Source organism: Centrocercus urophasianus, unplaced genomic scaffold (genome assembly GCF_019232065.1).
Source record: "Centrocercus urophasianus isolate 14NV4802_14NV808 unplaced genomic scaffold, USGS_Curo_1.0 seq_30, whole genome shotgun sequence".
Classification (NCBI taxonomy): Eukaryota; Metazoa; Chordata; class Aves; order Galliformes; family Phasianidae; genus Centrocercus; species Centrocercus urophasianus.
In genome coordinates this window covers 3,000,794-3,027,303 of record NW_024884867.1, presented here as the reverse complement: position 1 = coordinate 3,027,303, position 26,510 = coordinate 3,000,794, and the positions used below count along the sequence as shown (strand labels likewise).

General features: G+C 39.9%; 1 protein-coding gene across 6 annotated transcripts in view; it reads left to right on the top strand.

Annotated features, from left to right (window-relative positions):
- The first annotated feature begins 11,918 nt into the window (after positions 1 to 11,918).
- CIT (citron rho-interacting serine/threonine kinase) overlaps positions 11,919 to 26,510 on the top strand; it is a 72,552-nt gene continuing 57,960 nt past the window's right edge. For 5 of the 6 annotated variants that reach the window (XM_042828796.1, XM_042828793.1, XM_042828797.1 and 2 more), the window contains exons 1-9: positions 12,046 to 12,120; positions 12,222 to 12,347; positions 13,088 to 13,229; positions 14,694 to 14,869; positions 16,551 to 16,652; positions 16,867 to 17,009; positions 17,853 to 17,946; positions 19,263 to 19,466; positions 20,880 to 21,033. In XM_042828796.1, coding sequence (XP_042684730.1) covers positions 12,252 to 12,347; positions 13,088 to 13,229; positions 14,694 to 14,869; positions 16,551 to 16,652; positions 16,867 to 17,009; positions 17,853 to 17,946; positions 19,263 to 19,466; positions 20,880 to 21,033 — 1,111 coding nt within the window. In that variant the 5' untranslated portion in view covers positions 12,046 to 12,120; positions 12,222 to 12,251. Of the gene's footprint in view, positions 11,941 to 12,045; positions 12,121 to 12,221; positions 12,348 to 13,087; positions 13,230 to 14,693; positions 14,870 to 16,550; positions 16,653 to 16,866; positions 17,010 to 17,852; positions 17,947 to 19,262; positions 19,467 to 20,879; positions 21,034 to 26,510 lie in introns of those variants that run through there. The other variant, XM_042828792.1, reaches the window with a different exon arrangement.

Genomic DNA, 26,510 nt, shown 5'->3' with positions numbered 1-26,510 from the left:
TGTGTGATGCTGATGGTATTAAAAGAGCTGAATGGAACATGAGCTTGAGAAGAGGCTGCAGAGCTTGAGATCAAAACATAAGAGGCATGGAAAACATGTAAGAGGTTAGCCTTACGTGCAAAAAAGGAAAGGGGAAGGAAAGAAACCATATCACAATAGCTTTATTGGTCACTTATTAAATTGTGAGATAAATCACGCTTGTAATTTAAAAGTAGTATTTCTGTATTCTTGCTGGGAGGACCTAGTTCACACTAGCTGTAAATGTGTTAGGACAGAAAAATCAAAGTGCTCAGATGCTGTGAGGCACTCCCATCGGATCGCAATGCCTTTTTGAAGCAGTAATTCAATGATTGATCAGAGGAGATCTAATTAGCTAACCACATTAAGTGGAAAAAGCAGCACCACGAAGAAAGCCGTGATGCTCTGGGTTGATGGATCTTTGCTCTGCTGCGTGGTGGGGGTGTCTGATGGAAAAGGCAAAGCTTCATTCAATAGATGACCTAAAAATAAACCCAAAGATTAAAAGTTTCCTTTGTCTTTCTGCCCTGCCTTCCCCATATTATTGCTCTGCATGCTCTGAGATGTTTTAGGGAGCGCATAGACCCTATTTGTCACTGACATATTCAGCATTCAATTAACTGCTTAAATCTAATATTCACCCACACACGAGCTATGTGGGGGTGAAATTTAGGTGGGAATGTTACCTTAATAAAGTACCTTCTATTCTTGTTTCCTATTTCAAATATTTTCCTGTCTGCAAAGGCTGGGTGAGCTCAGTCATGTTGGAAATGATATTCATGAACGTGTGGTGCAGCTCTGGTCTGAGCTCACAGCCCCCTTCTCCCATGGGGTGTGTGACAGCAGTGTGACCTGCAACGTGCCAAATGGGAGACGTGACAAACACAAGGCCAAATATTGTTCAGTGGGATTGATGAGCACTTTGGCTTCTAAAAGGATATAGAGATCAAGCACACATTTTGCTTGCTTGACAGCCTTTGGCCTTAAATGCAGAGAGATTGATGTATATCTACAGCAACTCAGGTTCTCCATCAGATCCTGTTTAGGCTGACTGCTCTTTTGCATGTCTTGTGCTCTGCAGTGTGGTTCTCCATCTCCTGGAGATCAGGTTGGTTTCTCAAGCTTACAGTGTGTTCCATGGCAAGATGTTTAGAACCAGATGAAGTCAGTCCTGTTGGATGGGAGGAGAAGAGGCTTTGGAAGTCTTGTGAAGTGTCAGATATAGCTCTTCATGAAGAGCTCCATTAATTTTTATATTGTCCCTCACTGCTTTGATTCGAGGATGTTGCAGAGAGAAATACATTTTATCTCCCAGATCTTACACGTAAGTGAAGAAACTTCAGCTGAAAAAGGCCAAAAGAGATGAGGCAACTACTTCCTAAAGTACTGCTTGAATGCTCCTACCAAATGAGCCTGTGTGACTCACCTACACCACACAGTCTGGCCCAGAGCTACCAATCCTTGCTATTTCTTGGGTCAGTTTTGTGCTGCTTGTTGTCGGTGGTGGGTAAGATGCATGGTGTATCAAAGCTACTCCATGTTTTTTTATTCCAAAAGGGTAACCTATATACAAATAACAGAAGTATTTATAGCTTTGTCCTTGAGATGTTTTTGTTGTTCAGTGTTTTGGAAGTTTCTCCATGGGGAAAAAAGATGCTTCCATATAAAATATGTCTGCAGAGCTTGTGAAATACTGTGCTACTCTTTGGAGCGTGCCAACATCCTTCTGAGCAGAAACCTCCCCAGCACCTTGCTGTGGGTATGGTAAAAGCAAGCTACTGTGACTTTTTATTGCCTCTGCACGCAGGTCACCCTTGGTTGCTTTCCTTTTTCTCCTGATGAGTTACTAGCTCAATGAGGTGAAGTGCTATAGCCATCAGAAATTGGACAGTCGTTCAGCTGCACAGCTGGTAAGTTACCTCAGCAGATTACCTCCAGCTAACATGGGGAAAAGCTTGAGGTTGTTTATGAGTCGTTTGCTCAGGTGCTATAGTGTTGGTCTTTAAAGCTGACAAGAAAATCTGTAATAATGGAGTCTTTGGAGAAGTGTCTGTCTCTGAGCTTCAATTAATGCTTTCTTTAAAAAGCTGAAGTTTTAGTTGTACTTGCAGAAAATTAAACCAAAGGTGTCTGATATATGTTGGTACAGAATCATAGAAGGCTGGAAAAGACTTCCAAGATGATCCAGTCCAACCATTCACCTACCACCAGCATTTCCCCAATAAGCCACATCCCTCAGTACAACACTCTGAAAGATATTTCTCTTCATTTTATACATACATTCCTAATATGCTGCTATTCAACTTTGCCTGGTTTCTGCTGCCATTAGTTTTCTATATCAGCTGGTACTCCATTAAACTCTTCCTGCATCTCAGTTCTTTGGAGCATAAGAGTCTTTTGGAAGGGTAGGAGAATGTTGGCAAAGTAATTGTGTTTATAAAACAGAAACATTGTGTTCGTCTTTATTTACAATTATTGTAAGTGGAAATGGATCTATTACTTGTGTTTCCAGAAATTAGATATCCCTCATTCAGACACCTGAAGACCCATTATCAATGCCATAATTTTTGTTTTGCTTTGTTTGTGGGAGAGTAAATGTCCTTTATTGGCCTATCTCGGAAATAGCATCTCATTAGTTGGGAACTGATTTAGAATTCTTTTAATTCCACATATCACTAAGGCATATATGGCACTTCCAGGGGAAATCAAACCATGTGGAAACAATAAAGACTGGCAATTATGTCTGATCAACAATAATAATCTGGTGTCCAGGGAAAAAATAATGACGTATTTTTCTATTGCAACCCATCAACATGTAGCAAAATGGCAGTTTTGCATTTTTGACCCGTTAGAAAATTACCAACAGGCTTTTTGTTTGGAGGGGGTTTGGATGAGGGGGAGGTGAAAAGGCAGACAGCGGTAAGGACTTGCAGCAGATTCTGATTCTTTATTTTGTTTGACCCGACTTAACAAGCTTCCTCTGTTGAAATATCACAGCCTATGTTGGGAATTATGTCAGGAAGCACAATATGTGCAGTGTGGGTGAGTGAGCTTGCATAAACTGTCAATGAAGATCAATTATAGGAATTATTGAATTACACGTTAGAAAAGTAGCAGATGACTTCTTGCATGCATGCAAGCGCGGTGTTGGCTATTTTTGTCTAAATTAAAATACAGCCATACAGGCAGTGAGAATTTGTCACTAAGCATCACAAGCTGCCCAGGTTTATTGATTGTTTTTTTACAACTGAAGTCCTGCAGTCCCGTGGTTCTGGCACGAAGCACTGAGCAAATGATGCGAGAGAGCATCGATCCACCAACAGCCCACAGTTTATGGGCAGCTTGGGCAGAAGTGGCTCCTGACAAGAGAGTGGACAGGGAAGAAAAATGTTATTTAGCAGCTGCCGTTTTCTGATCTGCTGGGACTCCTGACAGACGCAGTGTGCCTTCCTCTTCATACCACGGCTGGGCGTTGCACGTGAGGGTGCATGAAGCAGGCTTTTTATGCCTCTGGTGATTTATACATATCCTGTTTATTGAAAGTTGTTGAAAGTCTGGATGGTGTTTTTCCCCAAGAGGTGGGAAAAAGGGCTGAGGAACCACCATCCTTTAGCACTCGCATGGTGGCTGCTGTTGGCACTGCCAGCACTGCTGTGGCTGTGCTGCCTTGCTGAGGAATCCCAGCTTGGGGAAACAGAGGAGCAGTAGATTTAAGAGCTCTTTTCAGCAGAGGAATAGCTGTGCTTACTGACAGTAACGAGGAGATGGATCATCTTTTGTTGTTGGCATGCTAAGAGGCATCCCAAAGAAACCCAGAATACTGAGAGGATAGAGGACAAACGGACTATACAGCCAGCATGAAAACACTCTTATTCCACCATCTTGTATTCTAAAGCCTTCATCTCCAAATACCTGTTGCTGTTTTCATGGTGGACTGAGTTAATGCAGAACTCAGCATTCCCCACTGCTTTCCCTGCTGCCTTATGGAGGATTTTAAGTAGCAGCCAGTGGTCAGCATTAAAAGGGTTGCTGGCAAATCACAGTCTAGAACTTTCTGTCATTTTTATTTGTCATTTTGAGGTTGGCTGTTGGGCTTTTTTCTAGTAATTGTTGGATATGAAATGCTGACTGACTTCTGTTTCATGATCATAAGGTTTAATGAGCGTATTATTTAATATGGCCCAAGAAACTTGCACCTCTGTCTTGGTTCCCAAGAAAGTAATTGCTATGAGCTGTTTTTTCACCCTCTGGAACAATTCATAAATGTGGTTTCTGATCTATTTCAAATTCCAGAGTGTCAGTGCCCAGGACTTTTCATTGCTCTGAGGAAAACTGGATGGCTGAGTGATGGAATGAGTGGAAGGTGGAACATATTCTAGTTCCGTACTTACATGATTCTCTCAGTTACAGAGGAATTTGAAACACAAGCATAAAAACACCTTTAATTAAACACTAATTTTTAAGACCTAAGGAAGGAAGTCCATCTGCAGTGCTTTAAGAAAAGTAGTCCTCATTCTTTTCTATCACAAGAAACATTCATTCCACAGAAACTCTTCTTATATCTGGAGTTTCCATTCTTCTTTCAAAGCCAGTATTTTAATATTCACCCATCTGTTAAAAATGGCTCGATGCAACTTCTTGGAAGACTGTGAACACTGCAACCATCTCCCACCATTTATTTTTTTCCCCTCTCCATTTGGTCTTGTAGCCAAACAGCAAAGGAAATGTAGAAGTGTAAGAAAGCAATGTGAACCAGGCCAACAGCAACTTGACCTGCAGCACAGCCTGCAAATGTCATTCAATCCCTATTTGAACATTAAGTTGTCCCACCCTTTGTCACTGCTTTCTCTTAATCCTTTGTCATCACAATTCTTATAATGGAAAACTGCTTAAATATCAGAATTCCACAATAGTTACTGTAAAATATTTCTTCGCCTTCAAGCAAACAGTATAGAACTAATTCTAGAAGAATTAAATAAAGTAACATGTAGGCTGCCATGGCTGATTTCTTCAAGACAGGAATGAACACACCCACTCAGAGCAAGAACATCTTAAATCTGTAAAGTACCAAAATCGTGATTCCAAATTAAAAAATAGACAGGCAATCAGAACTGAATTCCTTCTAGTCTTACCTGGAAGAGTCTTTCCACATTACAGCTGTCATTGACACATCTGATGCTCTTATTTTTACTCTGATCTACTGCTACTGATGCTCTTTCATACTCTGTTCAGGCCTGCCACCATCCTGCACAGCTGCTGTGCACAGCTTGTTGTTTACTGCAATAGCTGGAATAAATATTCGAAAGCTTAAAATCCGAGCTTCTTTTAAGTTCAGTTGTAAGAGTAAGTCAAGTCTACCATTATATCTTAGATTTACTCACCACAATTAGTAACGAGGCACTTCAAAAGAGTTTGCATAACTTTAGCAGGCTTACTTAAGCACTAAAATAGTTTTTTTTTTTTTTTTTTTTTTTTTTAACTGATGCCTCAGTCTGAAGGTATCTGTTATACCACAGGTCTGAGTAGTTTTGCTTTGCTTTTACGTAGCAGGCCTTGGAACTCCTCATGCATCCATCGAACCCAGTGTATTCCATGAGACTCCAAACAGTAACCAGATCCATCCTCTCCAAACTCACAGTGGCACAGCAATGCATGACTCGCTTTCAATGCCACCTCCCTAACAGCTAAATTAATTCTCATTCTTCCTTTCTGGAAGTCGGCCACAAAGATTTATGGGGATGCGTGGTTCTGCTGCTCATCAGGGTTGGATGTGGCGATGTCTGTTTGGCTCACCTCTGTTTCTGCCTGATCTCAATGATAGAGATAACTAAGTGTGAGCCTGCTAATGATATCAAGGCAGAATTAATCTTTTGGGGGTGCTTTCCCTTGATGGTGGTCAGAATTCCAGTCTCTGAATATAGCACATGGACTGGATTGAGTCAGAACTTCTTTCAATACAAATCAGGACCACATGAAGGTGAGGGATGCCAGGTTTCTGAATGGAAGCCCAGCATGTGGCACTGAAGCACTTATCACCATCCCACAAGCAAGTAAGTTATTGTTGTGGTGTCTTTCATGTGGATTTCAGTCTTCCTTTGAACCACCAGAATTCATTTGTCTTAGGAGCAATTCAAGGTTAAACTGCTAATCAGTTTTAACTGTGCTCTCAACTGAATTTCATACCTCTGTGATAAAGATAGTTTACATTTTCCTTTGGAATCTGGGTAAAATATAATTGGTATGACCACTGTGTACACAATTACTGTATTTAAATTCTAGCATAATTATTTTGTTGCAACCTGCAATTTCCTGATGATAAGCTGTACCTGTATTGTTTGAGGCTTTATCTTCTAAAAGAGCTCAGTATTGCCTTATTTTCCACGTCACAGAAAGTATGCAAGTGGTTCTTTAGCTCCACTTAAACCAAAACAGCATGTTTATTGTAATTGCTTGGATGCTTTGTCAATTTTGCTTTAATTAAGACCCTGTCACTTGTTGCTCTGCAACACACAATTCCCGTTATGTCATGACAAATTTAGTTTCCAGCTATTGCAGGGGGTGCTAATGTGAGCACATCAATATTCATGTGTCTTGACAGATCGTGAGCTTTAATAAATTGCTTTCCACGGGATAATTTTTTTTTTTTTTTTTTTTAAATCAGGGGTGTTCCCATAATAGCACAAAGGAAGCCTGAGGGATGACGAGGATAATTTGCTTTTCACCGCATCTAAAAATTAATAAATTATTTATCCTCTAAGTAATGATATACTTGTTGTATGATAAATATGTGAAAGGATGTGGAGGACAAACGATGAGAAAGAAACAGCTTAATTTCATGTGGCTAAAGGTGCTTTTACTTCTGATGTTCCCAGGTGTGCTCCTTTCCTGCAGTCTCTCATTCTTGCCTGCCCTAAGGAGAAACTTCTGTGTTCTTCTGCCTCCACTGCTGGGACCCGACTGTGCCATCATACAGTGACAGTGTAAGGTACAAGGGCTGCTCTGAAAGTAACGCCTCCTACTTTATGCTGTTGGCCCACAGCGTCAGAGGCAGATGTTGGTGGTGCAGCAGCAGATGCTGAGCCTTCCCACCAATATCCCATTGCATTCTGCTGCTGTGTGGCAGATGGGAGCAGAGGAGCAGTCTGACAAAATGCTGTCTGACATGGAGGTGTGTATGAAGAAAAAGCACGGAATAAAGTTTCTCCATGTGAGAAAAAGGCACCTGCTGACATCCACTGATGCTTACTGAGTGATTATGGAGGTCTGCCAGTGGGTGCGAGCACAGGGAGGTGGTGCATTTCAGCAGTGTGACAGTGGGTCGTGTCTATTGGTGCAGATTTTTGAGTGTGACTTGCAGACTCGTTGTCATCACTGGTGAAAATACACGGATAATGGTGGTGACTATTGAAAAACAGTGTTTTGTAGCTGAGAATTAGCTTTATAAGTAGTGCTACTGTGCTCTTTTTTGTAGTTCCTATGGAAATAAACAGGAGGCATTACTTTCTGAGCCACCTACATATAAGATGTTCTTTTCTCTACGAATGTGAGACCTCTTTTACAGTTTTAAGGCAGCAGTTGTGCAAAATACCTCCACGAAGCTTTACTGGAGTAATAGTTTCATTTTAAGAAAAAAAAATCTGACACCATCAGATTTGGCATAAGAGTTCTCTCATTTCTCATTTAATTTCATCCAACACTAAAATGAAGTACATTTAGGGCTGAACAACACTCAGTTGAGTGCAGTTTGGGGTTCCCACTGGGCTACTTAAAGTAATACTGCCAAATCATTCAGTGGGCAGGAAGGAGAGGTACAGGTGACACCTTGGCTTCGAGACGAGAATCTAGCAATAGATTTGAATATAAGTTGTGGTCATACAACTGAATGGGAAAGTGCTGATCAGTGTAACTGCAAAGTTACAAAAGATGCTCTTTTATTTAACCATAAGAAAGAGGTGCATTTAACCACAAGAGAGATGTGAAACTTGTAGCCAAGTGTGAGGCTCAGGAATAAGAGGACAAAAGTTTAAGTGTCTTTTTAGTATAAAGTAGCAGCAGTAAAAGATGCTTTCCTGAGCACTGTACAGACTTCACTCTCTATACAACTGCCTCATGAATTTTGGCTTTTTTTTTCCCTTAGAAATTCCCTTTTTCTCTATTACACAGCCTGATTGCTTGACAGTAGGGACCACACTCTTCAGAGAAGAGTAGGCCAGCATTGCTTGGAATATTGGCTGCAGGTCTAAGATGCAGGTATTCCTTGTTATTCTGAGATCCCCACGTAGCTTCCTTTACAAATGCTTAGGTTGCCTATAAAAAGGATTGTTGGTGACTCGGTTACTGTTTCATTTTGGGCACACCAGAACAGCACGGTTCTGTTTTGGCTTTAAAGGGAGATTCAACATAAGGCTGTAATGTTAGAGCTTGGTGGCATGGACAACCACCGAGTGCTGTTTGGAGGATTCGGTGTGAAGAGCATCACTGGTATGTGTTTGCCTTTTATTAAATAATCAAGAATATAGATGATGGCTATGTAACCAGTAGGAAGGCTACCGTGTTTATTTAAAACATTATTTGAATGGATTCTACTTGTGTAAATATAAAGAAAACTGAAACATTGTATTAAAAAAGTAATGAAGATAAACTTTGGTAATACGTGAGCACATTGCTAATGCAAACAAAAAAGGCCTTCAGTATTTCAGTCAGAATAACCTTGAAGAATATTATCAGATGTACCTCGGTATCTAATTTCTAGTGGACGTGTAGGGAAGAAACACCAAGAAAACCATATAGGTGTCCTAAAGTTTCATTTCCTTTCTGCTTATCCTAGGAGAATAATTGCAGAGTGGTCTTCCAAAAATTACAAAGAGGAAATTAAAAGTACTGCAGAGGAAAGACAATGTCACTGTTTTCCTAGTGATTATTTCTCTTTGCCTTCCTAGGCTTCTCTGGAGAGGATGTCACAAGTGTCTTGCTGCTCCATAGATGAAGGCACTTAAGAATGATGCTGCTGAACACACAGAAGTTCACAGACAGGTGGTGTTAGGGATTTGGCATCTCCCTGTCCACTAAAATGTGGCTATGCTAGTTTGGATGAGAATGAGCATCAGGTTCTTGGTGAAGAGTTAGCATAGTTGCTTGTCTGATCTTCTGCTTTTATGTATATGCAACATAGTCACCTTGGCACAGTATACAACAGCATGAGGGAGGAAATTTTGGCTGAGGAATTAAAGGGGAATCCCTACTTTTATTAAAAAACAAAAAACCAAACAGATGGTACCCAGTTCAATGCATGGTGAGATGCTGAAACACGTTGAGCACCATACTGGGACCTGATTAGCAAAAATCATAGAGCTGTTCACTGTTTGTTTTTGATCAACCTATTCTTTTAATTGCAGGGAATAACCCCTTGTTTTGTACAATTGCAGGCTTCCTCATGATCCTTCAAGTGAAGTGAGGTTACTCACTGGAGTAGTTGATGAGATCAAGAAGTGAGGTGTAACTTTGCTGTTAGGCATAGTATACTGATTGCCTGTGCTCAAAAATCAGAAGTATGAAGGAAATCACTTTCACTCAGAGACTTCAGGTTTCCTTTAAGTCGGAGACTTAAAGGAAAACGAAATACATGTTGGCCTGAAAGGGAATGTATTTTTCACCTGAGATTCCAGAAATGGGTTTAATTACTGAAATTGCATTGCTTTTCTCTGTCTCCTCAACACGCTTCATCACTTCATCTTTTTTTTTTCCCCTAACATTTTGATAACAGTTTGGACACAACTGTATTTTTTGCTGTGTTTTATTTCATAAGTATACAATCTTGTTTATGTGAGTATCTTACACAGCAACACGGAAGTCAGTATCTAATCTGTATTACTTATGTGATCACAGCTGCTTCTAGCAAAAGTATGTATTGAAGGATGTTACTGAAGGGAGCTCATCTAACTTGAGCCCTCACCTGCATTATTAAGAAAAATGAATCTGTACCAAGGAACGCCAGCTTCCTTTCTTGCAGGCACTCAACAGTACAAAAACAAGGACAAATTCGTTATGGAAAATTCAGTTATAAACATGAAACATGCTTTAGTAGAACCTCCTGGGCAGTGGAGAGAACAGTTATCTGACAGGCAGACTTCTTAGCCAAGCAGGGCTGTGCAACTTATTTGGCTGGTCTAACAAATCCAGGCTTTTGTGTGGGATACCCAGAGGTAGTGTTCTCATTGCAGAAGAGCAGCCTCATGAAGATGAGGTAAAGGATTTAATGACCCATCTCCTCAGCCAGGTTGTGGATTGGTGTTCTATACCAGCCCAAAGGGATGAAAGGAGAATCAGCCACACCTTGTAAGTTGAACACAATATAGAAACGATCTTCAGAAAAAGATCTCAGCTTTGTTGCTTCCCCTGTTTGCTAAATCTAAATGGATGAACAAATACAGTAATTTCCCAAGTGGCATTAGAAATAGTGTAGCTATTTATAAGTGATTTTTGGCATTTACAAGAGATGGCATTTGTGTACAAGGTAGGCTGGAGAAGGGGAAAGTCAAAGAAGTGCTAAGTTCTCCTCTGCGGTTGGATGGCAGACAACTGAGACTTGTCCAAAATCTTTAGACAAGATGGAGTTCCAAATATCAGTGTGGAATTTTACTAAAATGCACTAGCATGAAGACTGAACAGTTTATGAAAAGGAAGCTCTTTGGTGCACTTCTTTTTCAGAGCTGATCACTCTTACACTTTGCAGTTGTGGATGGGGTATAGGCAATGACAGCGTCCTGAGTGGAATCCAAAAAGCAAATTGGCTGTGTATGTGGTGGACAGTAAATTAGGTTTTAAAAGCTCTTTCAGGCTTAATAACTTGAAATGAGCCCAAATACGTAGCTCTGAGGTGAGAAATACATTAAAAATGTCATTGTTCCAGAAGTAAAGTGGAAGAGGTAGCATGAAGCACAGATTTGTGAAAAATGACATGTAGGAAGTCATAAGGTAACAAAGACAACAGTCTATGGCTAAACGTCAAACCAGTATAATTAAGATGATTGCTGGATAGCAAGACATGTTAGGTCACTATATGGCAACTTGATTATTTGAAAAGAACACTATCGTTTAGATTCCTATTACCAGCTCAAAACCTGCCAAGGCACAAGGTGCAGTTTGCGATGGCACCCTGTGTTTTCATAACCATGCCATATACGTGTGCATACAGGACCAACGTTTCACACTGCTGCTCTCCACTGACATCACTGCTGCTGCTCTGCTGCTAAACAAGGTCATGCTGCATTCCAACTCAGCATTCTGATGGATGGCACGTCGCTGCTTTGAAGACGAGGCCGAGCTGGCACCACTCCATTTGAAAGCTCATTATCCTACACATGAATAAAATGGCCACACGTCACAGAAAGGACGGAAAGGTCAAATGAACATTTTTAAACCTGGAAATGTAAAGCTACTGAAAACGTTTTTATTTCCCCTCTGGCAGTCCTAGCAGGCAGTTTGCAGCTGCCAGCTATGACGTCCAGCCTACAGCTGAACCGGCTGCAGCCCCAGCTATTACAGAATGAGTCATTTCTGCAACGGGCTGGGAAAAGAAAATAAATAAATAAGCTACAGGACAGGCTGCACACACGCTAGGCGTGTAGGGCGCTGCCCGAGTGCTGAGGGCTCTCCTTTTCATCGCTCCGCCGGGCTCTGGGGAGCCCCGCGACCCTGCCTAGTGTCGCTCTGTGGTGGGCAGGGCGGGCCGCCGCTCACAGCCGTTACCCGCTCTGCTCGCGGGTGACGCGCGGCTGCGCCCCTGCGGAGGCCGCGTCCCCTCAGCACCGCACTTCCGCCGGGCCGCGCCTCCCGATTGGTCGAGGAGAGGGAGCGGGGCGCGCGCCGGCGGAAGTGATGGTCACGAGGATACGCCCCGGCCGCGTTCAAACCTGGATGGCGGTAAAGTTGGGGCTCGCGCTGCCGGTGCTGAGGGGACGCGAGGCGGGAGCGCGGGCGGCGGTTCCCTGACGCGCGAACAGCGGTGCTCGGGCTCTGCCGGGAGAGTTCTGTTCTCCACCTACCGCCGTTCTCAGGAAACACGATTGTTTCGATGTTCTGAACGCTCTCGGCTGTCCAGTTGTAATAACCTTTGTTTCTATGGAAATATACCTGTAGCTTAGGTTCTCCTCCCACCTTCTTTATTCTTTTACTCCTCGCTCAAATGCCTCTCCTTTTTTCAGGTGCCCTTTTATACGAGATAGGCTGCCGGGATGCTGAAGTTCAAGCACAGTGCGCGCACCACGGCTGACACGGGTCCTATGGAGCCCATTGCCAGCCGTGCCTCTCGCCTCAATCTGCTCTTTCAGGTAAAAAAATAACCACAAACATCTGTCTGCAGTTGGCTCTGCTCACCTCAGGTTTGCCTGTGTCCATCTCGGGTGTACCACAGCCCCGCTCTCGTTTGTGTGGATCTCAAAGCACACCTGTGGGTTGTGGTTTTTTTTTTTAGAGGAAGGGGTAAAGGAAGGAGATCAGCTGTTAAAGTTCATTTGCACGAAGTTGAGTTGTGCATCTGGTAATGTTTTAATATGAGTGGATTTTCCCACATAAAGATGGAATATTGCATTCTGTGTCTTCTGATCCACATCCTTTCCACGGGAGGTACAGCTGAGAGTTTGTCACGAGGTGAATTTCCGCAGCCAGCTGCTGTTTGATCCTCTGAGGTGCAACAGCTTCTCCTTCTGGAACTAATATTGATGCTGATTGCTTTTGTACCATGAATAAAACATATGGTGAGGTGTCAAGGACAAGCAGTCGGATCAGAGCCATCAGTGGTTGTAGATAGATCCAAGAAAGCTGTGATCTGAGCTTTAATAACCTTTAGAAGATTGCTTTGTCTAAAGGTAAAGTACCTGTAACAGCCATTACGTTTAGAAGTCCTGAGTTGATATGTTTACCTCGTGCTTCTGCACTGTTATTTGTCTCATCTCTGAAATAGTGATTTTTAAATGAATAATATATAATCTGTTCTATACATATGTTATTGATTTGGGGCTTTTCATTGTTGTCTGAGACTCCATCTGCTGTTGCTTCTTTTTTATTCCAGGGGAAGCCACTCTTTGTGACTCAACAGCAGATGTCTCCTCTCTCCCGGGAAGGCATCCTCGATTCTTTATTCGCTCTTTTTGAAGAATGTAGAAACCCTGCTTTAATGAAAATCAAACACGTTGGCAACTTTGTCAAGAAGTGTAAGTGCTCCTTGGAGTAGTTTTTAGGTGTTGTTTTAAAAGATAGTCGTTAAGAACCTGAATATTTCAATTACATTATAGTTGCTTAAATTTGTTGATGATTGTAATGTAGGACTTGCTTCTTGCTTTCTGTGGGCTGACTCAACATTGCAAAGGGAACCTTGGCATCTTACTAAACTTTATTTAGGTCGAGAAAGGCAGATTGCAAGTGGCTTTTGAAGTGCTGCAACTCAGGCTGGATATTAGGAAAAATTTCTTCTGAGAAAAAGTGGTGCTGCGCTGGCACAGGCTGCCCAGGGAGTGGTGGAGTCACCATCCCTGGAGGTGTTCAAGAACGGTGGAAGTTTAGCATTGAGAGATGTGGTTATTGGATATGGTGGGGATGATGTTGGCAGTTGGTTTAGATGATCTTAGTGGTCTTTTCCAGCTGTAATGATTCTGTGACTCTAATGTTCACCTTTCCTAGGCTGTATTATGTTTCTAGTTGAAGAAGCATTTTTTGTTAATGCTGCATAATGTTCCAAGTACATGCAATAGAATGATGTTGAAAGCAGGACAGATGAGGAAAAAAATACATAGGAATAATTTTGCTCATACTTGGTTCTTTCAGTGTGAAGTAGTAGTTTCAATTCCACATTTTATACATATTTTGCACTGTGTAACTTTTTAAAGTAGCAATCCTGTACTTCAGAAATAATTCCAGATGGATTAATCAGTGAGGGCTAAATATTGAAAAAGTGCTCAAATACTTAAAATAAACAAACAAAAAAACTTCATCAACCTTTCTGTTAAGAAACACAAAAAACTGGGTAAACAGTGATCTATCATGCTCTTTGTAAAGTTCCAACCAGCAGTTTTGAGTTGAAAATAATCGTCTGATAGAGCATGAAGAATTTTTAGAATGCTCTACAGACAGCAGTTATCTGTCACAGTGCATAGTGGTTGAGACTCCTCAATGGGAAACCTAACGTAACCTCTGAAAGAAATGCCTGTGGTTGTTTGTTAGACAATGGACTAGTGCCTCCCACAGGCAGAGGACTGAACCCTGCCTCTGGACTTGCAGAACTTGACTGCCTCAAGCCCTGATATTTAGTGAATGTGCTTCGTATTGGCAAGGGATAGCTGGAAAGAAATTAGAAACAAAAGAGGCTATCAGCCTATGGTGTGATGAATGGGACAGAATTATGGTTGCTATGGGAACTGTCTTAGCATTTCCTGTTTCTTTTGTATGTACCATATTTCACTTTTAACTATGTATTAATAGTGTCTTTTTTTAGTGTTATATATACTGTTTTTTTAAAGAAGCATATTCTGGAATGATTTAACAATTCTTCAGAGCCTGGAATGAAAATATTCTGGTTTTTTTTTAGTTGTTGTTGTTTTGTTTTATTCCCCATAGCGGATGTTGTGTTCATTATGAAGTGCCAGTTAGCTAACCTAAAAATAAATGTCTTATTTTTATAGATGCAGAGACTATAGCTGAATTAAGGGAACTCCAACCCAGCGTGAAGGATTTTGACGTAAAGAGCGTGGTTGGCTGTGGTCACTTTGCAGATGTAAAAGTAGTAAGGGAGAAAGTTACTGGTGATGTGTATGCTATGAAGGTGATGAGCAAGGAGTCTTTGTTGGCACAGGAGCACGTACGTATTTTTTTTTTCTAATGGCAGAGGAACCATAAACTGCAGTTTGATGGGCATTTTCTTTTTCTCACTGCTACTATTCTTAAAAATAAATCTTTTATAAATTTACAAATTTCATTTAATGTAAGTATGGGATAGGAAGAATAATCTTGTATTTCAATGAAGTAGTGTAACTGTGTGTAGTTTTGCTGTGTCTGGAAGCCATTGTCTCAGACCATGAGTCTGGTCTGAGAGGTGGGAGAGGTGCCATGCAAAACAGGAAAACAGTCCTTGTCTCAAAGAGCTTATCATCTAAATTGTAAGGCTAGAAACAATACATGAAAAAAATTGAGTCTATTTCGATCAGCTTGATGAACAACTCAATATGGCTTAAATTTTCAGGTAATCTGTTCATTAAGTCCTTATTTCATTTTAAAGAGCAACATAGAATGTCAAGAGTGGATGTGATGGCAAACTATGGTGACTGATATTCTACAGAGAGCCTCTCACTATCTTGAGAGACATGTAACTTGAAAACTGAAACAAAAAACACCAAAAAAACAACAGCAAAAAAACAACCCAGCAAGGTAATGATAATGAAGGCTGTTACCACAGTTTGTTGAGAAATGGAAGTTAATCTTCCACTGATAAGAGATGGCCTGTGAAAGGCCTCATGAGTCTGTACAGCAATATCTAAATTAGCTGTTCCCAATATATGGCTGCAGTGAAGTTGCTCCTGAGATTCTCTAGTTTCCAGCACTCTTTGTGGCTGTCAGAAATGGAAATAAACTATAACTACTCTTGCTATGGCACAGGTTGGCAAGAAGAGCAAACTGTGTTGTTACTCACAATATGACACTTAGTGAAAGTAGGGAACAATAATCTAAATGAACTATCAGTATTTCTGTAATTTCTTCTTGTCCAGCACTATGTCTGAATAAAGGAATATTTGTGATAACAGGATTTCAAGAAAAAATTGTATTTTAATATTTAAATGAGTTTATTACTAAATTCAACTGTTTACAAGGGTAGATAATGGCAAGTCAAGGGGAAATGGTTTTAAGTTGATTGAGGGAAGATTTAGGTTGGATATCAGGAAGAAGTTCTTTACCAAGAGAGCAGTGAGGTGCTGGAACAGCTGCCCAGAGAGGTTGTGGATGGGGCATCGAGGTGTTCAGGGCCAGGTTGAATGGGGCCCTGGGCAGCCTGGTCTGGTATTAGGTGTGGAGGTTGGCTGCCCTGCCTGTGGCAGGGGTTGGAGCTTGGTGATCCTTGGGGTCCCTTCCAACCCACGCCATTCAATGATCAGCTGTGAGGTGCTACCCTATAATTGTCCTAGCAACTTTTCTTCTTGTCTGAGATTTAGTTTTATTTTATTAGGGCCAATCCAGATGAGGTCACGATTGCACTCCAATCTGGTAGATACTTCACCAGTTTGAAAGGAGAGCTGACCTTTTCTTCAGGGACTATTCAGTGGCCAACAAACTGGACAACAGAAGGTGGGAGGGAACTGAAAGCACAAAGGAGTAATATTACTTTTTTAAAAGCACGCGTTACAAGGAAATGCTATTTAATGGTTTCTAAGCAATTTTTTTTATATAATGTCTTTGGCACAGGCTTGCATCTTTCTAAAACCAGAGAATTCTAATGTATTCCAGCCCATTCTCACCAGCATATAACTGAACATTTCCTTTTTTTGTAGGTGTCATTTTTTGAGGAAGAACGCAGTATATTATCTCAGAGTACCAGTCCATGGATTCCACAGTTACAATATGCATTTCAAGACAAGAAGAATCTTTACTTGGTAATGCTGGTCTTTTTCTTCTCTATTCACTGTTCTAACACTGCTAACGTTGTTTCACTTAAGAACAGTGTGGTGTCTGAACTGTGCCTATGTTCTGCAAATTTTCCACTGTTCCATGCTGCTCTTTGACGTGTATCCAGTGTGATATGGGAGAGTTGAATGGAATACCTTTGGTATATATAAACTATATCTCTTCCTCTAAAATTCTATGAAGGTTATGGAGTACCAGCCTGGAGGGGACTTGCTGTCACTCTTAAACCGGTATGAGGACCAACTAGATGAGAGCATGGTGCAGTTTTATCTTGCAGAGCTGGTTCTAGCCATTCACAGTGTCCACCAGATGGGTTATGTACACCGGTAGGTAATAACTGCTTTGCATTACACATAGTGTTTAATCAGTATCATTCCAGAGCAAGTGTTCTGGAATAGAAAAACATTTTCCAGAGCAAAGGCTTTTTTTTTTGGTACCAAGCAGTACAAGAAAATAATGGAATTGTTAAAGTTGCTGTACCTGCTTGTTGAAAAGGGTGGTATAATATTTTGGAATAGTTAAATACTGCAAAACTTTGTAAAAATTATATCACAGCATAAAGGCTACAACTAATTCATATTGTTGATTTATCCCATTTGTTGATGGGTAGAATTGTACATTTCCTGTTTTGTAGATGTCCTTTTTTTAAAGGAAGATTTATTCCATCACTCCCGAGACTTGGGATGTGTCATGCAGTATTTCATCTTCCAAGCAGCTGTAATGGTTGCATTTAGATCATATAGATTGTGGCTTTCTAGTGTAAGGTGGCTGCCTGGATTTGAAAGGTGCATGGAGTAAGCTGAGTCACTCTGACTTCCTTATGTTACTGTGAAACTTCCCGTGCTCCAGTTTCTGCCCGTTGCTCCTTTTATTGTTGCTTGCCACCTTAAAGAATCCACCTCCATGAACTTGGCTCCCGCAGTTTAGATATTTATAAACAGTTATGAGATGAAGGCATCTTGTGATGATGAAGGGAATTTGACCAATTTCATATTTAATTGGAAGCAGAACAGCAGCGGGAAATCAGACTCCAATAGTAATGCACTGTTAAGGTTTTACGCAGCTGAGTATATATGCTCAAGGGTAGCTGAAAATGGAGTTGCTCTTGTCCACCTGTGACACTGGGGAAAGACACAAAAAGGCACTGATTGCTTTCTTCTTGCTTCCAGAGATATCAAACCAGAGAATGTTCTTATCGACCGGACAGGGCACATTAAACTGGTAGACTTTGGATCAGCTGCCAAAATGACAGTAAACAAAACGGTAATCATTCAAGTTTTGTCTATGACTTGTATGGATGTTACAGTCAAAAAGAGAAAACTAACTTTATATGTGTTGCTTGATTATGCCTTCTTCTTTCCTGTCCAGTATAGAATCTAGCTGTGGTGACATCTTTCCAGTTATGACAGGCTTTTCAAGCATAAGCTTGAGTATCTTTTGCAGCTCTCAGTAGACGAATATTCGCTTATTTGAGTTTTAATACATAAGAAGGGTAAAAGCAAGTCTGCTGTCCAATGGTGCTGCACTGCAATACCAAATCATCCTTCTAGAGATACTCACAGGTATTGAATATTATGTTTAAAGAAGGATGTGAACTTATAATTGTTTGTAATTGGGCTGAAAATTATGTTTGCTGTAACTAAGGTGGCATGGTTTTGAAGACAGAGGAGCACTTGATTAAAATGAGTCACATTCCAGCATTCTGAAATCCAGCTTTGCTCACAAAAAAGCTCTGTATTCATAGCTGTGAAGAAGTTGAGCTTGTATTTATAAGATGATTTTAAATTCAGGAAACTGCATGCAATTTCAAGTGATAATTTCAATTAAAATAGATCTAAGTGAGCATATGAAGTTATATATCAGATCCCTCACTTGTTTCATGATTTTTCATGTCTCGTAACGTTTTGTCAGTATTGTGACTCTTTATACTTTGTTTTCCTCATTCTTTGTCAGTGTTCTCTGCATTGCATTTTCCTGTATGGTTTTTTCCTTCGTGTTACTTATCTTTTCAGTCTTCTTCAAGTTTCTGTTAGTATCCCTGCTGTTTTCTTTTACTCTTTTCTGCCACTCGGTAAAAAAAAAATTATTGCAGTTCTCATTTCTGAATTACCTTTTCCAAACATTGATGAAATTTGAACATTAGCTGATCCTGAACACAAGGCAAAGAGGTAGGGATGACACAGAATGGAACAAGGCCAGGGAACATTAATGTTTAAATGTGACAGGTTCTTTTTTTTTCAACCTTCAACTATGATGTTCCCATTAATAACAGAGTGCTCAGGTGTGCATGCTGCTCAACACGTCACTTTTCTGTAGCACTGTTCTTTTTACAGTGCTGCTCTTTTAACATCAGCCATACGTGGCTTTCAGTGACAGCTCTAATATTTGTACTCCTTTTTTATATCTAATAATTCCTTGTTACACTAACTTCAATGTTTTGCTTATCAGTCTTGGTTACAATTACTTAAACTTTACCTGGAGAGCTGAAACCGTGTCTCTTGTCTCAGGGAGTTTTATAACCATGATCAATGAACAGAAGTGCTGTAAATTCACTTGGAGTGTATTTGCTTCTATTCCAGGTAAATGCCAAGCTGCCTGTTGGCACACCTGATTACATGGCACCAGAAATGTTAACAGGATTGAATGGGGATGGCAAAGCTTCTTACGGTCCAGAGTGTGACTGGTGGTCCTTAGGAGTCATTGCGTATGAAATGATTTATGGAAGATCTCCATTCACTGAAGGAACTTCAGCAAAAACTTTTAATAACATCATGAATTTCCAGGTAGAGATCATTGCTTTTATGTTGCTGGGTAAAAAGGCTGTAACTAAAAACTAAATGTTTTTACAATTGAAAAAAGAAGGTAATGTCTCTTACTTTGTCATGTTCATATAAAGTATGTATACTTGAAATGAAATGCTAAAAATCTTATATATACATCCTCATATTGTAAATATGAAGTGACTTTTTTTATAATAGCTGTCAAAAAAAATAAGTTTCTGCAATACGTGAATTAATTTTTTTTTTTGGTCCATTTTTGGCAATTGTAACAGTAGCATCTCCAAAATAATCTAGAAGAAGGATTGAAAAGGTGATTTGATAAAGTTTCCTGATGATACTAAATGCTTCTGGTTGATAAAGTAAGGGCCAGCTATGAGGAACTGAGGACTTGAAGATATAGAGTGTATGCATAATTAATATGTCAAGTAAAGTTAAATACATGTAAACCCCATGTGTGTGAAAGGATAGGTATCCCAACTTTAAACAGTGGTAGGTTTAAGTATTTTGATGTTATAATCTATAGGAACATTAGTTTAATTCTTAGAAACTGAAAAAGAAAAATAATATAAAGTGGTAGGAGTTTGTAGGAAAGAAAAAACAATCGTGCAGCTGGGAGAAAGCAAAAAGAAACAGTTCTCTCTTCTGGTATGGAAGTTAGGGGTGTTAGATGAAAGTAATCAGCTGCAACTACAGAGCAAACCAAAAAGGGCACTTCATGTGGGACGTGGCAAAGTTCTCCCCAGCGTGATTGTTGGCAGCTATTAAACATTTATATGGGTGCAAGGAGTGATTAAACAAATTCATAGAAGAGCGCATTGGGATTTGGCAAATACCAGGACATCATCTGTGGTTCAGAAAATCCTAAGCCATAAATTCCTGGGAGTTTGAGAGGATTTTCTGTGGATCTGTCTTGCTTTACTCTTCTAGATCATAGGATCATAGAATGGCCTGGGTTCAAAAGGCCCACAGGGCTCATCAGTCCCAACCCCCTGCTGTGTGCAGGTCGCCAACCAGCAGCCCAGGCTGCCCAGAGCCACATCCAGCCTGGCCTTGAATGCCTGCAGGGATGGGGCATCCACAGCCTCCTTGGGCAACCTGTGCCAGTGCCTCACCACCCTCTGTGTGGAAAAACTCCCTCCTCATATCCAACCTAAACCTCCCCTGTCTCAGTTTAAGACCGTTCCCCCTTGTTCAGCATGGTGAAATGGGTCTTCTTTTTGTCTGGTCTGATATGGTCATTCCTGTCTTTTTCCTGTACCATAATAAATTTATATCAAAGTCTATTTGGAAAATATCCACGGTGTTTTGTTTTTTCCCCCTCTTTGTGTGTTTATTGCCTGATGCATCTCAGTACATTGAAACTTAAGACTCTTACAGTTTTCCTCCTAAGCAGAAATTCTTTTCTTTCAAACCCAGAGATACCTGAAGTTCCCAGAGGATGTGAAGGTTAGCAGTGAATTTCTTGATCTGATCCAGAGCTTGCTTTGTGGGCAAAAGGAAAGGCTGGGTTATGAGGGACTCTGCTGCCATCCGTTCTTTTCTAAAATTGACTGGAATAATATCCGTAACTGTAAGTAAAATAACATTGCATTCATAAACAATTCCTGATTTCTGGGTAATGTGAAAATCTGTACAATGTCAGTATTTAAGTGTGTTTGATCTGAGTCATTGTTAGTAATGAAACAGGACTGTGCTCAGGAGCAGGTGTTTTTAACAAAACAATTTGTTCTGGTTTTCAGACAGGATATGTTAACATCTCTTAGGTGAAAATTGTATGGTAAGGTGAGGTTTCATATGTTTCTGTATGAATTTCTGATGCAATTGCTGTATTACTGCAAGCACTAGACTGGAAAATCACAATGGCCTTTACATGTCTTTCCTCAGATTAAAATGCATGTGTGTTCTTCAGGCCTTTTCCACCTCAGTTTGCTCCGTTTTGGCACTGGTATATTTTTATTGTACCTTTATCTTTTTTTCTTTCATTACCTGCTATCCAACTTTTAGATTTTTTTTTTTAACCTTCTGTAAGTGATAAAATGTCAGAGGTCATAGGGAACATTGGTGGTTTTTTCCTCTAAGTTAATGTGACTAATATATGGCTACATATTTTGTCACAAATCTACTCCTACCAGTAGGAATGGATTAAAATCACTGAAGCAAATAATTTTCTAAGCAGAAAATTGTTTGTAACACTGGGGGAATAATGGAATTTAGTATTTGGAAGCACTGAGGCACCATTGTAAAAGCAAGCATTTTGCTTCCTGTCGATGATCTATGAGTGCCCAACTTGTGTTGGGTGCTATTCTAAGTTACTTGCTCTGTAAGATTATCTGTGCAAAGAACTTGTCTGCTTTGTATTCTTAATCAAATATGCTCCCCTGTATTAAGAGCAATGATTGTGCTCTAATTTTCATGAATTGCTAAGCCAACGCTTCTGCTTTTTGATGACTATGTCAGCACTTCAGCTGTCAGTTCCACAGTATGTTTACCTGCTTTTCTGTTGATTCACTCATTTTGAACTTGTGAAACTGCTGCTCTGTTAAATGCCATTGTTTCTGCCCTTTGAGAGCCACTGAACCTCTAATGAGAAATCTTATAATTTTAGCATGTATTTCCCAGGCTTCAGCTTGCTCTGCACTCTTTACCCAGAATCCAGTCTAAGCTACCAGTACCCATTTCTGAAATTTTTGTATTGTATTTTTATCATATCTTATATCTGGAAAAAAACAGTATTTAGGAAAAGTTCTGTTGTTTCCTTGGCAATTGCCTGTCCAGCGTTGCCACAACTGCACAAGTTAATTTGAGAGTGTTTTGCCATTTCATGTGATAACAGTGATTCTGATGGAACACTTCTGCCGTCATTATAAAGTTTGAAGTAGCCATTTGGGATTTAAAAACATCCTTTTTTTGGTCTGCAGCTGACCTGTGGATTGCATCATTCCCTGTAATATCCAGACCTACCTACAGTGAAGATTCATGCAGTTTTGACCCCTGACTTGGCTGTTACGTCTTGTACATCACAAAACCTCTCTGTAACTAGCACAAAACACAGCAGTCTTTTTGCTTTTAGTAGCAGATGCAGTGTACTGCCTATTGCTTTGCTCTCTGCATGGTTCTCTATCTGCTGGTCTATTCAGGATGGTGTCACTATCGTTCTATTCAAAAGCCTTGATAGGCTCTTCCTGAGCTGTCTAAGAGCTGAAGGTTTCTTTCTTATCTTCAGCCCCCTGTGACAGTGGTGTTTAACTGGAGCAGTGGCAACCTGAGGAAGTTAGGAAGCCAGCAAGTGTTGGAAGAGGCCACGGGGTTTTGATTTAGACCAAGGAATCTCATTTCCTTAGGTTAACAGTGTGAGATTTTGGGGCCATGGTGTATGAATTTATCTCCATCAAGTCAGTATTAAATAAATTCTGTGTCGGCAAACTGATTTCTTTCTAGTCTATAAAAGCAATGATGTTATTTGTATTTTGGACTGGAAAAGGTAGGGAAAAATTGGTACCCATGCCTTGCAAGTGTTCAAATTATCACTGGGCACTCCAGAATAACCATTTTAATGCATCACTTTAGGTTATGAAAGTGTCATTTCAAGTAGTTTTTCAGTGTTGCATTTTGTTGATAGGGTAACCTCTGAAACATCTGACTTTTCAGTAGACTCCTTCCCAAAAAAAACCAGTTGCCTTTTAGAAAAGCTCCAGTCTTCCTTGGAATCAAGCAGCACAGGCCTATAGAAGCAGCTCTTAAGGTACAGAAACAGAATAATCCAGCCATTAACCAAAGGTGAACTTTGAATCTGTCTCAGCAGGAAATTCCTTTCTTCCTTAGAGTGTTTTACTGAAACGTGTCCGTGGATCTTGCTTTCTGTATTTGCTGATTTCCCTATTTAACAACTTCTAAAACATATTTTAAGAAATCTTTGAGTAGCTTCTTTTGATTTATTTGATAGAGTTTTCTAAAAATATTTTGGATTTTTATTTGCCTAGAACGAACGTTTCCAGCCGTGTTTCAGCTAACAGATCAGGATTTTAACTGGAATGTTGCTGACTGGACTGTCTGAGTATTTGATAAGGATCTAGAATCAGGTGAAACTTAGAGAGCAACGTGTCTGGCTTATTGGCAACAAGGCTGCAGGTCTGAGAATTTTGTTAATCACATTTCTTGTCTGAAATCCAGAAATAGCATCAACTGTTCGACTGGAAACAAAACATCTGTCTTATAAAGGTTACCTGATAGATGGTCAGAAAGATCTGTCATAATCTACGTGATGCACGTATGTATAGCATAAAGACTCTTGGACTGCAGTCGAAGAGATCTTGAAATAGGAAAAGCATGTTTAATCTTCCATGAGGAAACCAAAGAGACGAGAGGAAAAGAACAAAAATCTTGAGCAAACTGGAAAACCTCAGGAAGTGTTGAAGGGTGATTTTAGGCTGTTATGAAACAGGCAGGAACTCAGATCTCTTTGCTCGTAATTTGAGGCTCATCCTTATAAACCCCAAATTGCCATTCAGTATGTTAACAGTTAAATGTTTTGATGTCTCACTTAGATGTTTGCTGTCAGAAAAATGTGTTGACTCGTCTCTCTAAATGGAGATCACTTTCATGTCAGCTGGAAGATGACTTATTAGCAGAAACATATGTGTTGGATCATTGCCTTGAGAGAACAGAAAAGATGCTAAGACATGTATAGATGGGTTAGAACTAATACAATTCCATTGTTCAGATGGTCTTAGACATAATATCCTTAAATTATATCAGTCAGACCTGCTGTTTTCTATTTTTATTCAATAACACTCTACTGAAATATGCCTCTTAAAACGTGAGAGTAACACCTAACCTACTTGAAAAGGCTCTGCAGATGCTTCTCCCCAGTAAGTATATATAGATCACCTTGTATGTCAAGAAAAGACACATTTTTATTCTTCAGAAGTGTTCTTACTTCCTATAAACTTCCTTTTTCATCTTCCACTGTCCCCTGGGAACTGCACTATCTCTTTTCTGAATTTGCATGAAAATATTTTGAAAGGAAGGGGAGATGCGATTGAGGCAGTGTTCCTTGAACTAGTCCTAAATGCACCCATCAGAAGGGAGAAATGCACACATCCATCTCCCAAATAAAACAAACAATGAAAAGAATCTTTGTTTTCGTAAGGGACATTTTATCTCATCTTCATGATAAGCTGGTTGAAGTACTGCATCATGTGTGGGGTTTAACTTAGCAACCCACAACACCCTCTTTTCCTCGAAAAGTCATGCTTTGGAACAGATGGAAGAGGGTTACATCCTTCCACAAGTGGGGAGGTATCTAGGCAAGCAATTGGCTTTTTTTAAAACATGCAGTTCCTTGCAAGATACTTTAAATGGTAAACAGAACATATATATCCATTTGTAATATATCAGAAGCAGGAAGAGGTCTTTATGCAGTTTGTAAGACTAGAAGCATCAGTTCTGCTGCCTTTTTGACTAATAGTTTTGCCTTCCTTTTGAGTGAGCCTGAAAGAAGTGCAAATCTTTCACCTTGTCAGCAGTGATGACATGATTTCTGCAGTTAGCTCTTGGAGGCTTATCTTGACCTCCTCTGAAAGATTCTTTTAAGGAAGGAACTGATAAGCACATCTATGCATTTGCATTCACTAATCTTCATCTTGTTCCAACAATATGATAATTAGTAGTCCTTTGATTTTAAGTAAGAAATAATAATTGTTATTATTATTAGAGATTGGCTGGAGATTTTGTCACCACGTGATCCTTGTTTGAGAACCAAATTGCTCATCTATTTTAGCTTGTTTTTACAGGTCTGAAGTAAATGATTCTGTAGGGATTTTGGACATCATGCAAAGGACCTTTCAATCTTAGGAATAATGGCCCATGAAGAAGCTACCAAATAAACAGAATGGATCTAGCTGTTCTTCTTTCCCTCAAGATATTCCCTCTTACTCCTATGTGTGTATGTGTTTTTTTGGCTTTTTTTTTCCCTTCAGTGTACTGAAAAAGTTGATTCTCATGTTCACTCACTGGTGATGGTTCAGGACGACTTAATGTACTTTTTATACTTTATTTTGTTTAGTAAATACAAAACAGAGAGCAAAAGTATTTTCAGTATTTTTCAAACAGCTTTCACAATTTCTTTGTTCACATCTATTGAACGTTTGAAGAAACCATACTGTAAACCACTTTGCTCTTCATACTCATTTCCTGCCAGCCCCAAGGATTTGGTTTGTCTTGCATTCAGTTTTTCATTTTTGCAGCCTTTATTCTCCATTTAGCCTGTTTTACCATTTTATGTGCATGCTGATCATATGCATTTCTGAAGTGTATTTTTCTCTGTGCAAGTAGTTTGGCTAGAAATTCTTGTTAGGAGTAAAAGATTTTCTTTTTAATGGTTATGTCTAAAGATGACTCTATAGAGCTCCTTAGCTTACTTCCAGTGAAAAGTAAGACCATAGATCTCTCTTTAAAAGCTGAAATTAACTGTCAGATTCTGAGGAACACACAATAGGGGTGATACAATGTCAGACAAAGGTGGCCGTGTTGGTTTCTGTTACCTCTTTAAGAAAGATCCTAGACTTCCCCAAGCGAAGTGAATAGTTTGCTGTTTGCTCTGCTACTTTGCCTCATCAACTTTATCTGTCTCCAAAGACAACCTAAAAAACTTCACCGCAGCCCCTTCCTTTAAGAGGGTGCCCAAAGTTCTTTAAGCAGAGCTGCTAAACTAAAATACTGATTTTCTGCAATTATCTTCCTCTGCTATGAGTTACCAGTAATTTGGGGGTTATCTTTGCATTGAAGATGAAATACTTACGAACAGCATTCTGTTGCTTACATGTTTTTAATCTTTTAAGAACACATAAAGAATAGCTTGGCACTATCTTGACAGTAAGGGATTTTTTTTTAAGTGCAGATCCTAATAAAAAGTATGTATTCCAAAATTATGTTTACAATGTATAGATGTCAGTATTATATTGGATCTAAATATGCATTATAACAGCAGAACTTAATAATAAAAGCATAATATTGACAGAAAACTTTAACGTATGAAACCAGTAGGTA